The following is a 15,477-nucleotide window of genomic DNA, read 5'->3' on the forward strand; positions in this document are numbered from 1 at the left end:
TGTTTGTAAAACTAAGTCGATATTCCGGGAGATAAGGACATCCCATAGCTGCGCCTTTAATTTGAGATAAAAGTTTTCTTGGCAATGGAAATAGGAGTAATTTAAATAGTGTTGATAATATGAGTGAAGACTGTTTTCGGAAAGTCAGTAAGTTACAAATTGTGTGCCAACGTTTATCGATTGAGTTTTAGGATTAATTCATGTGGGACACATAAAAAGGTTGACCACATCTAAGCTTAGAAATAAGTGATTTTCAGGGATGTTGCGGTTATTAATAAATTCACAAATTGGTACGAATTCTTAACATAATAGGGAGAATTGATTGTAACATTTTTAGGACATCAGAAATGAGTTTCGAAATATTGTAAAAAGGAGAGCCAATGTAGGAGACCATCGGTCTGAAAGAGCATTCCGGTTTGTGTATTTTTGGAAGACAGTACATCTTAGGGGAGATAGGGTGTTGTATTTTTAGGTTAAAAGCAAAATTCTCAGAAATTAGTTTTTTGTTTTTCAGATCATTGATTAATTTAAAAGCTATTCTAGAAAACGTTGTGTGGGATCTTCTGTTAAAATATTATATGTTGTATCATCTTTAAGTAGGTTAAGGACGGAATTGTTGTAAAATTCTTTGTCAAGAATGACTGTGATATTACCCTTATCGGCTGGGCAAACTATAATATTATTAGATTTAATGAAAGCTTAGTTTCTAAAATGTCTTTGTGGAGTTTCTTTAAATGAAGTTTTTGAAATTTATTATTTACTTTCTTTATATGTTTTACCAGTCGTCACATAGTTTTGATCTAATGTTATTCTGTTTGTTTGTTTCAATGTTTCTAATGTTGTATTCAATATTACTTAGAATTTTTATGAAATCTGTTTTACTGTATTTCTGAGGAGAGTATGCAATTTTGGACCTAATGCTAGAATATATTTAACATTTTCTGGAATGTAATATCAGTTTTATTAACTAACCACTTATTTGTACAAGATTTAGAGATTTTGAAGGGATAGTTGTCATCTCTTTTTTGAATTAAAGTTTTAGTTTTTTTAATATGTTTTTCTTTAGTAGTATTAAATGTTTGTTAAATTTATAGTTTTCAAAAGCTAAAAATTGATTTAGAGGTCTGGCACACATTTGTAACTTTACTGACTTACTGACTTTCCGAAACAGTCTTCACTCATATTATCAACACTATTTTAAATTACTCCTATTTCCATTGCCAAGACAACTTTTATTCTCAAATTAAAGGCGCAGCTATGGGATGTCCCTTATCTCCCGGAATCATCGACTTAGTTTTACAAACACTAGAAATTTCCGTTTTCTCAACTTTAAAATTTCAAATTAACTTTTATATTAGATATGTAGATGACACTTTTTTTATCATTAACAAAATCATATAAACACAGTACTAGATCTCTTCAATAATTTAACAATAATATAATTTTCACACATGAACTACAAAATAACAACAGACTTAATTCTTGGATGTATCCGTTTACAACACTAATAACTTTGTTCGAACAAATTGGTATAGAAAAACGACATGGTCGGGTAGATACTTACACTATTCCTCATACTGTCCCAGAAACTATAAGATAAACACTATTATTTCCCTTACAGACCATGCTATTTTGTTGTCTCACCAAACTTTCCATCCACAAAATTTATCCCTAGTAAAAATAACTCTAATTGAAAATGGTTACCCAAAAAATCTCATTCATTCAGTTATTCAAAAAAGACGAACTTTCTTAAAAACACAAATTAATTCTCCCAATACCAGTACTAACATCAAAAACACCAATCTTATTTACAGCAGCATACCATACGTTGAAGATTTATATTATTATTTTGCCAAAATTTTGTTAGAAGAAAACATTTTAGTATCAGGCTCATCCTTACACTCCTTCAACCAATTCTTTACGAACATTAAATCCCCCACCCCATCCAATCTCAATACTAATGTAGTATATTCTGTTTCTTGTAATGACTGTGCTTTTCAATATATTGGACAAACCTCCCAATATGTACACAAGAGAATGAGACAACATGAACTAAGTGTGGTCCACCATAAACAAAAAAATTTCAAAAGTACCCTAGTACAACACTCTATAGAAAACGCCCATTCATTTAATTTCACTCCAAAGATTTTATATCACGAAAGTTGCATCTTTAGAAGGTTATTCGCGGAGAGTTGTCTCATCCTCATAAATGTTTCTAACAGTGTCAACATTAGATCAGATCACAACCTATTACATGATTCATATTTAAATTTTTTACACTTTTTGACAAACAATTAATATCGACTTCCTTTTAAGATCAACAATTTAAGTATTCACACCCTGACATATAAAAACACACAATACAATCTCACATCTCTCGTTCAAGTGTTTACACGTGTTACAAAAGGCACACCAGTTTCATTTAGTTAATTTTCGAAAACCAATCGAACAACATCCAGAGAACAATATTATTTGTGTTTTCAAATAATAATTTTAAAAAAGACAAATTTTTTAGTAATTTTGATTTACAAAATCTAATTATTCGGCGGAAAATTAACTCACAAAATCATTTTTGTTAAAAAAGCTTGTTTAGTGAAAAAGTGCTAACAAATATTCAAACATACAGGTAATTAATTCAACTTTGTCATTAACCTTTTCTTAAAAAATTTCCATAACTTTCAAAAAAATTTTCTATTATGTTTAATATCCTGTTCTGATAATCCACTCATTTATTTTTATCATTTTTATTTTGAACATATTATCATATTTCTGTACATTATTATATTTTTTACAATTTAATTCATTATTTAAGAAAAAATCTATTTTCTTTTCCTAAACATATTGTTTGCTAAAATCTCATCAAGATCATGTTTCTTGACAGATGTCCTGAAGATGGAACGTACCTAGTTCCGAAACGTCGACAATAAACAAATAATTAAATAAAGAAATTGTTTTTTTTTTAAAAAACTTTTCTTGTTTTTTATTTTGTATTATTTTTGGATTCTTGTTCGAAACTCTACAAAATATACACAAATCCAAGACTCTACCATTCAATATATATATATATATATATATATATATATATTCAATAGATAAGTCCTGAATTTTTTCAATATATTGATTGTTTCTTTTCCGAACAGTAAATCCAATAATAAAAAACAATTTGTTTTTTGAAGATGTTTAATACGACGTTTCGGAACTAGGTACGTTTCATCATCAGGTTTATTCTGTCAAATACAATGTTTTTTAAAAATATTGATTAACATTAATTAATGATGGTCAATACAGATTAATTAGAAAAAATTTTTATAAAGGAATGGATTATGTACCGGGGTAAAGAGTAATAAGAATTAACTAAAAAAAGTTTTATATAAAAATTGAGAAGCAAAAATTATTTACCTGTAATAATTTATATATCCATATCACTAATATTTTTTTGTTAAAAACACTCGATTTTTTTGGAGGATATTTGTAGATGTTACGACTACACAAGACTTAAACACACTGATATGGAGTTCTGTCGGCCAGATGATTTTTTATTATTGGATTTACTGTTCGGAAAAGAAACAATCAATATATATATATATATATATATATATATATATATAAGCGGTTAAGAGCAACGGGACTCGTTTCAGAGGTCCCGGGTTCGATACACACTTCGAGCAGCCTGTTGTCAGGCAGCAGTGACAACGATTTTCACTTGGAAATATAGATAGCAATATGTTACCAAGTAAAAATAGCCCTTGCCCGAAATTGCTGCACCAATAAAAAGTCAGCCCTATTAGATTAATTCTAATAACAAAAATCATCAAATATGGATGGATTAACCATTGGGTTACCCTCTAAAAATACGAAGCAAGGAGAAGTTTCAGCCCAACAGCTCATAGGACGTAAGGTTCTGATTGCTGTTAAAATATATATGTATATATATATATATATAATTATATTTATATATATATAATTATATATATATATATATATATATTTATATATATATTAATATTTCTTGTGTCAACAAACGGAATTCCTCTCATCTTTTACATGATAATTACAATGTCATAAAAAGTAATTTTTTACATTTTTAAAATCTTTTGTTCGTTATATTCCTTCTCTGATTTCATTCCTCTTTTGTTTTTACACTCCGCATCCACTCATTAAACTGCACGTGCTGCGTAACCTTGATCAGTTTTCATAATGCACTACGATTGAATACATACAATATAGAAGGGCATTATGTGCTCCTTTAATTTTTCGTTTATTAATATATTAGTATAATATTCTTTACACAATTTTAGTGTTCAATAAATTTTGAATAATTTTTTCTGTGCTTTTCCTGGTATGTATCAAATTTTCTCCTTTTTATATATCTATATTTATTATCAATTTTTGTATTTATGTAATATCTTTTTTAGATTATTGAATGATATCATCATGTGTCAAAACGTTTAATGGAATAAATAATTTTTCTATCTAATCTTTTTTTTAATTCGACAATTGGGCTGCAAAAAAATATTTCAAATATATTTATACAGTACATATCTAAAATGTTATACATTTTGTATCATTTGAGAACATAGAACATCTGTAATGTTTTTCTTTTCTCTAATATGGTATGGAAACGCCAACGTGAAGAGAAATTTCGGACTGTTATACACTCACTCACTTTTTCAGTTTTAGTAAAAAGCAGTTCACAATAACTGGAAAACATAGAATAAGCAAGACGATAGCATAACCTTATCTCTCATAAAGTTAAACAAAAATGCATAAATATTTATCATTCAAAAGGTAGCCTCAAGTAAAACTAATGATTTACCCCGCGGCTACTGCAGCATATCCAGCAACTGGCTGTGCAGCTGCAGCTGCCGCGCCGGCATAAGCCGCGCGTGCAGCCACTGCATTGTTGTATGAAGCAGCAGCAGCAGCGTACGTCGCTTGTTGAGTTGAACTCAAGGGTGTTTTCAGCAGTGGAGCGGTTGTGGCCTGAAATAATAATAAAAATAATTTATAATACTTGTACTACCCATGAATTTATGAAATTCGTTACTAGTATAGTAATCAACTATGCTTTTCTAATCATTTTTGTTTGGTTAGTCAAAATAGTTTTGTTTACTTGTCAAAATAAAAACACATGTTTGGCTGAGATAATGTCATTTTACTCAATTTTAAGAATTTATGTTTTATTATGTTTATTGTTCATATTATTTCCTTATTCACTCATCAGGATAATTTTATTTTTGTTAAATATTTTTAGGAATGTAATTTATTTTCTAATACAACATATCAGTGCAGCAAATATCGAAACATACATACATATTTTGTTAGGGTATCTTATTTATTAAACATGTTTAAAATTCCTTTAAAATTTAAGACACATATGCAATGCAGTAAACAATGCAATAAACTCATACCTCCAAAAAAATGGGACGCGGATTAAAATGCCGCAAAATTAACTGAGATTTTCTATCACAGAGCATATATAATTATTTTAAGTGTAAATAAGTGGCTCAAAGTTGGCTGAAAGTGACATTGTTGGGTTTTCAAATTAAAAAAAAGTAAATAAAAGTTTCTAACTCCGAATAGCTTCAAACGTAAAATTGAAAATTAATTCCAATTAAGCAGTTATGCAAGTCCGAAAAAATCGCAAAACGATGTAGAGATGATACATATATTGAAATGTTGTTGTAGTAGGGTTTGTGCAGATAGAGTTCAAAGTTTTTTTTTTAGATTACAAATTTGCAAATACTTATTTTGTATAGGACGAACAAAAAGAAATAAATGAACGCATAAGTGATTTATCAATTTACAAAACGCATTCTGTAAATAGTACATAAAGCCACAACATTGTGTAGCATAATATAATTGCGACTTTCTATAAATATTTATGTAATATATTGTATTTTCAAACAATATTTCATCCAAATAAAATTGTCTCCATAACAATTTATCAAAAATAGTGGATAATACATAATGCACTGATATATATCTTATATATAAAAATGGAGCTCTCTTTCAAATGTCCGAATAAAACTCGAAAACGGCTGAATCGATTTGGCCAGTCTTAGTCTTGAAAAATTCGTGCCAATCCAGAGAAAGTCCAAAAGGTGATAAATTATTTCAAATCCGCGTAGAAACTTTACATTTTTAATTTGAAAATTTTTGTAGAAGCGTAATTTAAATAAAACAATGGACAGTGGCAATTTCGTGAAATGTCAAACGCTTTTGACAGATGATGTTCAATTACGTTTAATAGGATGTTTTACGGGAATATTACTTATTTATGATAAATTTGTAGTAAGAAGAGTTTTGTTTGTAGTTTTATTTATATACAAAAACGTTAGTAAACGGGCCGCAAGTGTTACTAGAGACTCAAAGTATAAACTTTTTTGATATGTTAATATGAAAATGCACTTTTTGGCATATTTTTCTCAAACACGGTGCTCTGAAAGATCTCATTTGTATAATTATATACTCATTGGTATTTATAAAACATTTTCTAGGTTATATTATTTTTTATTTATTTTATTTAAACTCAGAACCTAAATTTGGTATCGATCAAATGGGCATTTTGTCGAATAACATTTTTCCAGTTATAATTTCCCAGAATTTATCACAGAATAGATAGTAATATATGAAGGTCCGGGATTAAAAAGGTCCACCACCGATGTGCGAAAAATCAGTAAAGTTAAGCATTGTTTAACAACAATATTTGAAAGTAGAGGAAAAAAGCTGTATAGCCAGCTACAAACTTGATTTGAAAACGATAATCTTTGAAATGGGGGAGATAAACGGTAATCTTTGAAAATCCATAATAAACGTATTTTCTTCCGTTGGTAGTTTTAGTATTAGTTAAAAATGTAATTATTTTGTAAAATACCTTTAAAATTATAATAAGGCTTTAAACCTTTTGCCACCTGCCCGTTACAAGTTACACTGCATATAGGATAAAAAGGTCTAGATAACAAATTTTTGGAAGACATCAAAAAAGCACATTTCTACAATAATGAAGTAGAAGTCAGTTTACTGAACGTAGTCAGATAATTGTTCGTTTGATATGTCTTATTTGTTGTGATATAATTGTTATGGTTTTCACAATATAGTTTATATTTGCTCAAAGTCAAATTGGACCTTTGTGTCTCGCCCTGCTCTACATATATACTTTTTATTAAATTTACTTTAATTCATCGAATATAACTTGAAACTTTTCAAAAAGCAGGTCAAAGAAGAAATAATTAATTCATTTTTTATCTCTCCTCGCAAAAATTTGAAAATTTTGTATAAGCTCTGTAGTATTATTTACAATTATACACAAAATCTAGAATCCAAAAAGAATCTGAAAAACTCGAAACGTAAATAATAATCCGAAAGACCAAAAAAGACTCGGATTGGATTATACGATGTTTTCTATAGAAAGTGTATATAACTTGCAATTTGATTGTATTGACAAAATATAGACAAACTAATGAGGTTTATTGTTTTTATAATACCTAATTGTATACAGCATTCAAACAACACATCCTTATGCACTTAAAGTATTAATATTTTTGATTCTAGAAATCAAACAACGTTTGCCGGGTCAGCTAGTATATATATATATATATATTAGGGTGGTCCTTAAAATGGTCATTTTCGAATTTCCTTGCTCCCAGGGGCTCAAATGGTTCCAAATAGATAAAAAACAATCCTCTGAAAGTTTTAGCTCTTAATATTAACGTTTAGATAGAGCGCAATTCAATCAAAGTTTTGTATGGAAATAGCATGAAAAAAATTTCAAAAATTTTAAAAATGTTTTTTAGATGTAATTTAGCGAACAAATGAATAAATAAAACACATTCATTTGTCGCTAAGTTATACCTAAAACATTTTTTTTAAATTTTCAAAATTTTTTCCATGCTCTTTTCATACAAACTTTGATTGAATTGCGCTCTATCTAAACGTTAATATTAAGAGCTAAAACTTTCAGAGAATTGTTTTTTATCAATATGGAACCATTTGAGCCCCTGGGAGCAAGGAAATTCGAAAATGACCATTTTAAGGACCACCCTAATATATATATATATATGTATATATATGATTAATTTCTTGGAGGGTGTAACATCAAGTAAAAAATATAAATAAGTAAAGATTTTTTAAAAGATTTTTATTTTTCCATACGTTTTGACGTAAAATTCTACGTCATCGTCAGTAGTTTTGAATTTCTTAGATTATCACTTACACATATTAATATAGCTTGTAAAAAATTAATAATTGGAAACAAATACCAAATGTCAGTAATTTCTTTTTTATAAAAAATAAAAAATAAAAAGTAATTAATAAATAAAATATTATGCGTAAGTAAACGTGTATCCGAGGCCAAAGCCAAACAAGTAACTGATAATCCAAGAAATTCAAAACCACTGACGATGACGTGGAATTTTACGTCGAAACGTATGGAAAAATAAAGATGTTTTAAGAAATCTTTACTTAATTATATTTTTTACTTGATGTTACGCCCTCCAAGAAATTAATCATACATTTCAACATCAAATTTAAACACTTTCAACATATATATATATATATATATATATATATATATATATATATATATATATATAATAAAAAAATATTTTTAAAACATCTTTATTTTTCCATACGTTTCGACGTAAAATTTTACGTCATCGTCAGTGGTTCTACAATTTTGAAGAAAAAAAAACAGAAAGAATAACGTTAAAAGCTAAATATACACAGAGCAGGAATAAAAAAAAGAGATTTAACTAAAAATACAGACTAATGATATATAAATCTTAAATTAAAATATTGCATAAAACATTACTTAGGGATCGTTTAAGTATTACGTAAGCTGATTTAGTACTATTATTTACCCCTCCAACCCCTTTTGTCATATGTATATATATATATATATATATATATATATATATATATATATATATATGTATATATATATTTGCATTTCATTGTAGTAATAGATGCAAAATTTCATCTGATCAAGTGCCATCATTTTAAATCTACTTGACATTACAAATTCCCCACCGATGAATTAATTGCGATTTGCATTGTAGTCACCTGTAACCTGTAATTGGGATCCGCTGCCGTTGCAGCATGTGCTGCCAGGAAAGGGTCATAGTAAACACTGTAAAATAATATAAGTATAATTCATTATGAGAGTTAAACAAAACGTATTTTACTACATATTTTATATTTACCTTATACATGCAATAAACTTAATAATTTGCAAATTGAAATGTTATATAAATTGTTATATAAATTGTTATATAACTGTTATGTTATATTGAACTGTTATTTAAACACATTCACTACAATGATGTAATACCCATAAAACGTAAGTTTTATACATGCATATAAGAAACATATTTTCATTTGAAAAAGCATAACAAGCATGAAAAATGTAGAACAATCTTACCTCACAAAATCATTTTTAATCATAGTTTTTTGTTATTATTATGTGTAATTTAGCCATATAACTCATAAAGTATGTAAATAACTCTGATTGTTATATAATATGAATGAATAAAAAGAAATCCTAGTTTTAAATTTCTAATAATAAATAACGTGCAATATTGGAATGACTTACATGTCGAATAATGAAACTACATACGGATTGAATTTTTACAATTGACGCTCGTGATATAAATTAAAAATGATATTTTAGAGAAAATAATTTAGTTATGATAAATAATAAGCCATGCACATACAATATCTTACTTTATTTATATCATTTATATAAATATGATTAGGTACACATCAACCAATTGTACTATGTGCATTTGTCAGTAAAATATATAAAATAAATAAAATATTATATTAATTTAGTATTAGAAAAGTAATTAATTTCATAAATTATAGATAAAATATTACGTAAATTTATGAATAAATATACTACATTAATTCTTAAGTGAATATATAAAATTAATTAAATATTATTATAAAAATATTTAAAATAAATAGTGTATGAATACTAAGAGTACCACAGAAGAAAAGATGTTCATTTTCCTACAGAAGCAGAATATTTTTTAAATCTCTTCCTAAAAGCAGAAAAAAATCAGGTAAAAATAGATACATAAAACAACGTATTACTATATAAATTAATAATAATTACTACTACTCCATCAATTAAACAGATTTAAAGTGTGAATATGTATATTTAGAAACTTGAATGCTATTAAAGTCAAACACTGAAAATGTTCCAATTAAATTAAGGTGTAATTTATAAACATCAACAAATGTGTGTAATACTAAGGTAGCCAAATTTCTTTGTGTCACAACCGAAACTTAGTTTATATGCAAATCCGGAACGTGGGGAAGGGGGGCGGGGAGGTAGTGTCTTGATGAAAAATAACAAATGTAACCTAAAATATATTAAAATTATACATGCGGTGGAAAGGTATAATTTTATTATCAAGAACGCGCAACGATTCATTTTAGGCCTATACTATTCGAAAACCCGGGACAATCCGGAACAAGAGATCGAAATCTGAGACAAATACTGCTTTTAGAAGAAACCGGGATGCAAGGTAAAAATCCGGGAGTGTCCCTGCGTAACCGAGATGTATGAACACCTTAGTAATACTTAATTTATTTGATTCTTTTTAATAATTTTCCTTGAACAATGACAAAAATAAAAATAGCAAACAAAAAAACAATGTTTGAGTTTAAACATAGCACAGTACTTTAACGAATGCCTTTATTTAACCATATTTAACCTTCGAAGTAAAAAATTGATGTTAATATGTTTGAGATGATGTAAAACTTTTGAAATCAATTCTGCTGTCTGCTGAAACATGCAGTCCATGCAATTTTACATTATTTATCACTAAGTATTATATGGTTGTTTTCATCGATTCAGTAGTACAAATAACGGCTTTGAAAATTTCGTAACTGAGACAATCAAGTATTAAAATAATTTGTTGCTCACATTTACGTTTCATCAACTTATACCTACGTTGTAAGTCACGTATGTCACAAACATTTTCTATTTTATATAAAAAAAATCTTTTTATAGCAAACTTATTATTCATTTGATGTATACCCATATTGTGGCATAATATAAGAAACCTAAAAAAACTTAATCAGTTGGGCTATGAACGATTTTTTATAAGATGAAATTTTCTATGATAAAAAAATATGCAAAATTTTATTACGCGTGCACTATTTTGAACATTACCTCGTATGTACAAGTAAAAACCCTTAACATTTAACGTTAACTACTAACAGGAATATAATTCAATAATGTTCTAATGTTAGGATGACAATCAGACCTAATTAATGCTGCATTTATTCATAATCAATAAAGGAACCTTTTAATATTCAATCGATGAGAGTAAGCACAATGTTCACATACCAAATTCAATTACATGCACAATAATCAACTTTAAACTCACGGGGTATATCCATGTAACGCGTTGGCGGCAACTGCAGATGCCGAAAGCGGCGCAGGTAGCCGCGCGGCAAAAGCAGCGGCTGCTGCTGCGGTCGGAAATGCGGTTCGGGCTGCCCGGCCGCGTTGAATGGCAACGCCGCGCAATGCAGCCGCGGCTGTGCAATCAGCTGGACCGCCGGCGGTCGGAAGACTCCAGCGCAATGCCGCTGTGGAAGGATGCCCTTCTGATCAAATGCCATTTATGATAACCATCACAAAGAGCGATCACGAACATCACAGAATACATAGATCAATCAGTGATGATACATAGTTATGCAAAAGAGTAATATAGACAAATTGACTAAAAAATTTCAGAAATACATCATGCATCTATTCACAATACTGTTCAATATTCTATATTTGGATTATGTTTTCATGTGAAACCTTAAACTTCAACAAACTACTTCAAATTCATATTCATATTTATTTTCCTTGATTATGCTATGTTATAACATATAATCGTGAGTATTCAATGCTTTATATTCAAAATAAAAGAATGAATTATCATGAATTCGAATTATCAATCCTCATGTAAGAACTATTCCGATATAATTTTTTGATATTTGATAAAAATAGTCATACTTATTATCAAACTAAATATAATTTTGTTTGTATAAGACTATAATAAATATATACAACGGAATGTATAAAATTAGTACTTTTAAATTGAGACCGCTTGAGAAAAATTGCTCATATAAAAACAATGTATTATTGTTTTATATAACCGTGTTCTACTTGCTAAGCATATAACATAAAAATTAATATTGCAATGACTATTTCAAGCATCCGTAAACTTCTTGTTTGATGCAACTTTGGAGAAAATAAGTGAGAAGTGAGAACAAAAAATTCACATCAATAATACATTAATATTGCAGCATGCTTTTTATCAATCATATCACTCATTTCGTGAGTAGCAATTTTTTCCATACATATATCATTCATTTTGAATTATTTAGTGAATCTTATTTATATTATAATTGATGTGAAAAATGTAAGTTCGTAAAACATGCTAAAATTTTAAAAGATTTTTTACTAAACATACCCTCCGGCCATTGGATGCAAACTGAAAAGTAAATTTATTGGCTGTATTTCCATGTTACAATAAGTATAATGATATTGTGATATAAGATTTAAATATGTAATTGAATTGACATAAATCGAAATGGAGCAATAGTAGTTAAATATTACTACAAATTTTCGTTCAAAATACGGGTACATACGATCAAGCGTTTATAATTTTTCCATACGACAAATTCTATTTTATGCAAACTACTTATATATCAGAACTTAAGTTATTATGTCTTCACGTAGGATTAATTCAATGGAGGCAATCCTAACGTACTTATTTTTTCCTAATTTGCTTATAATCATATTTTTGTATTTATTTTTAATCTTTATTTTTGTATCTTTATTATTTGTTTATTTTAATTGCTTTAATTTTTATTTTGTGTATACATCACACATTAGCTTATAGAATCTGTATTCTGATTGCTCATTATAGATAAATAAAAGAAAAAAAGTTATTATGTAAGTAAAATATACAATGCTCTGTGGAAATTTGTGTACTTGATCATCGTATACTAGCGTAAAACAAAAATAAAACACTGGAATGTCGGCCAAATTCGAAACAATGACAACGGAGATTATTGGCATTCTGAGACAGCATTTCAAAACTTATCACTAGCAATATTTTACAAGTTTCTATACTAATATCGTTATTTATGGTTATATGTATTGCCATATGTTAATATTCAAATATAAATTTCACGAAATATATGTTTCAGTTCATCATATTACTTTTTATATTCTGGCAAACAATAACCAAAATATTAGAAAACACGAGAAAAAAACAACAATACAAATATTAGAATAATAATTTGTTTGGTTCATATTATGTTGCTTCCCAAATATTATTTACCTTGCCAACATGAAACTCAATAAAAATGTAAAAATAAAGGAATTGTGATAAAGTATTTGAAAAAAAAACTACTTAATCACAAACAGAAATTTCAATCTAATATAATAAATATGCTTCAATTAGATACTGACCATTCGGCATCGCTGGAGGCTTTTTAGTCTGCACTCGCGCTGTGGCATTGTTTACCTATGGAAATACAATATAGTGTCACAATATGCTTTTATAATAATTTTATAATAAATCATGCAATTATTTAAATATTATATATGACAAAAAATATTACAAAATTTATCTCTTCATTAAATTAAGGTAAACTTTGACAGTCTTAATCTAAATCAGGCTTCAGCAAATTACTTATCTCATTGTAATGTACCCACCTGTAATCATCTAATATACAATTCAATAAATAATTCAATTGATTTTCAAAATTAAAGAACTAACGCTTATGCAATGACCATTAACTTGATTGATATATTAGCAAGTAGCAAGAACTTGAACTTTTTTAAATAAAATAAAGATAACAACATATTTAAAAATTATAGATATATATATATATATATATATATATATATATATATATATATTCAGCGAGTAAAACAGATTGCTGAAGCCTGAACTAATAATGCAGAAAAATGATCACATGCATTTTTTTAAATTACCGTTTATTTATTAATTGAATAAATCAATATCAATTATTTCTAAAACGTTTAAAAAATACATGTCATGCTCAACATTAGCTGAATATATAATTAAAAAATATATTTTACGCAATCACATTTTTTAGAGATCCGCATTTCATTGCGTGTGACCATTAACTACATATGGAATTGATTGAGTAAACCTACCAATGCAACGTTGTTTTATTATTTAACAAACTATTCACAAGATTTATAATTGATATCATAGATTTAACACAGATCATTTTAAAATTATTATAATCCTATAAAAATGCAAATTACAGACCATGTCAATATTTATGAATATCGACTTATATTCGCTTAATATACCTTTCATAAAGGAGTATTTATTAAAAATCTGATTTCTCTCAGAAACACATATTTCAGATGGTTTTAGTTCCAGTATATTTTGCAACAGTAAAAAATATATGCGCGCCAATCTCAGTCGAACATAAAAATTCTAAATATTTTGCATATATATATATATATATATATATATATATATATGTATATGTATATATAATTTATTAAAATAAATAGCAAAACGTTCGAAAATAACATGTTACTGAATCGTTATAATAAACAAAGCTTACTTAGATAAGAACCATCATAAATTTATAAAATATTATTCGTTATATTATCATTATCAGGTACAAACATTAACAATAATGTAATATAAAATAAACGGTTTAAAGAAAGCAGGCAGTTCTATGAATACCGTCAGATTTCTTTTCACATCGGGCATATAACAAGCTCAATTTTTCCTATAGAATATGGGTAAACTAGAATATTTAAAACAACGATATATCGATATACGATGCAACATTATACCCATTATATACAATAAATGTTATGTGCAAGATAAAACAAGATAAAATAATAGTTACCCATAAAGGTATGACAATAATGGGCAATATAAATAATATCACAGAAAAGAAGCCATTCAAAGATTGATCAAATAATATAGGCAATGACTTGTTCAACTATCAATCAATCGATGCTTATATATATATATATATATATATATATATATATTATATATATATATATATATATATATAAGCATCGTATATATATATATATATATATATATATATATATATATATATATATGGCTAATGTACTAGTTTATAAAGCCAATAAATCATAAATATATATATATATATATATATATATATATATATATATGTTGAAGGTGCTTAATTTTGATGTTGATTTGATTGTACGATTAATTTCTTGGAGGGCGTAACATCAAGTAAAAAATAAAGTAAAGATTCTTAAAATATCTTCATTAACTTCCCGTAGGGTAGTTATAACTAGTAATGGGCCGAAAATCGAAAATTAAAATTTTTGCATTTCTCGACGTTTTGAAGGTTTCTGAACATTTTGGCATAACTCAGAAAAAATGGTGTGTGTGTCTTTTGTGTGTCCGCATTTTTTCGTTC

The 15,477-nt window shown here is 27.4% G+C and overlaps 1 protein-coding gene across 1 annotated transcript in view; it reads right to left on the reverse strand.

Annotated features, from left to right (window-relative positions):
- Positions 1 to 15,477, reverse strand: part of LOC113377334 (RNA binding protein fox-1 homolog 2) — a 312,484-nt gene that overhangs the window by 83,867 nt on the left and 213,140 nt on the right. Inside the window, exons 6-9 of the mRNA XM_026617617.1 lie at positions 13,487 to 13,541; positions 11,400 to 11,622; positions 9,064 to 9,130; positions 4,817 to 4,983 (exon numbers count right to left, since the gene is read on the reverse strand). Of these exons, the coding sequence (XP_026473402.1) occupies positions 4,817 to 4,983; positions 9,064 to 9,130; positions 11,400 to 11,622; positions 13,487 to 13,541 (512 nt within the window). The remainder of the gene's footprint in view (positions 1 to 4,816; positions 4,984 to 9,063; positions 9,131 to 11,399; positions 11,623 to 13,486; positions 13,542 to 15,477) is intronic.

This window comes from Ctenocephalides felis, unplaced genomic scaffold (assembly GCF_003426905.1).
Source record: "Ctenocephalides felis isolate EL2017-DRISC unplaced genomic scaffold, ASM342690v1 CF-g0.4_SCAFFOLD_01886, whole genome shotgun sequence".
NCBI lineage: Eukaryota > Metazoa > Arthropoda > Insecta > Siphonaptera > Pulicidae > Ctenocephalides > Ctenocephalides felis.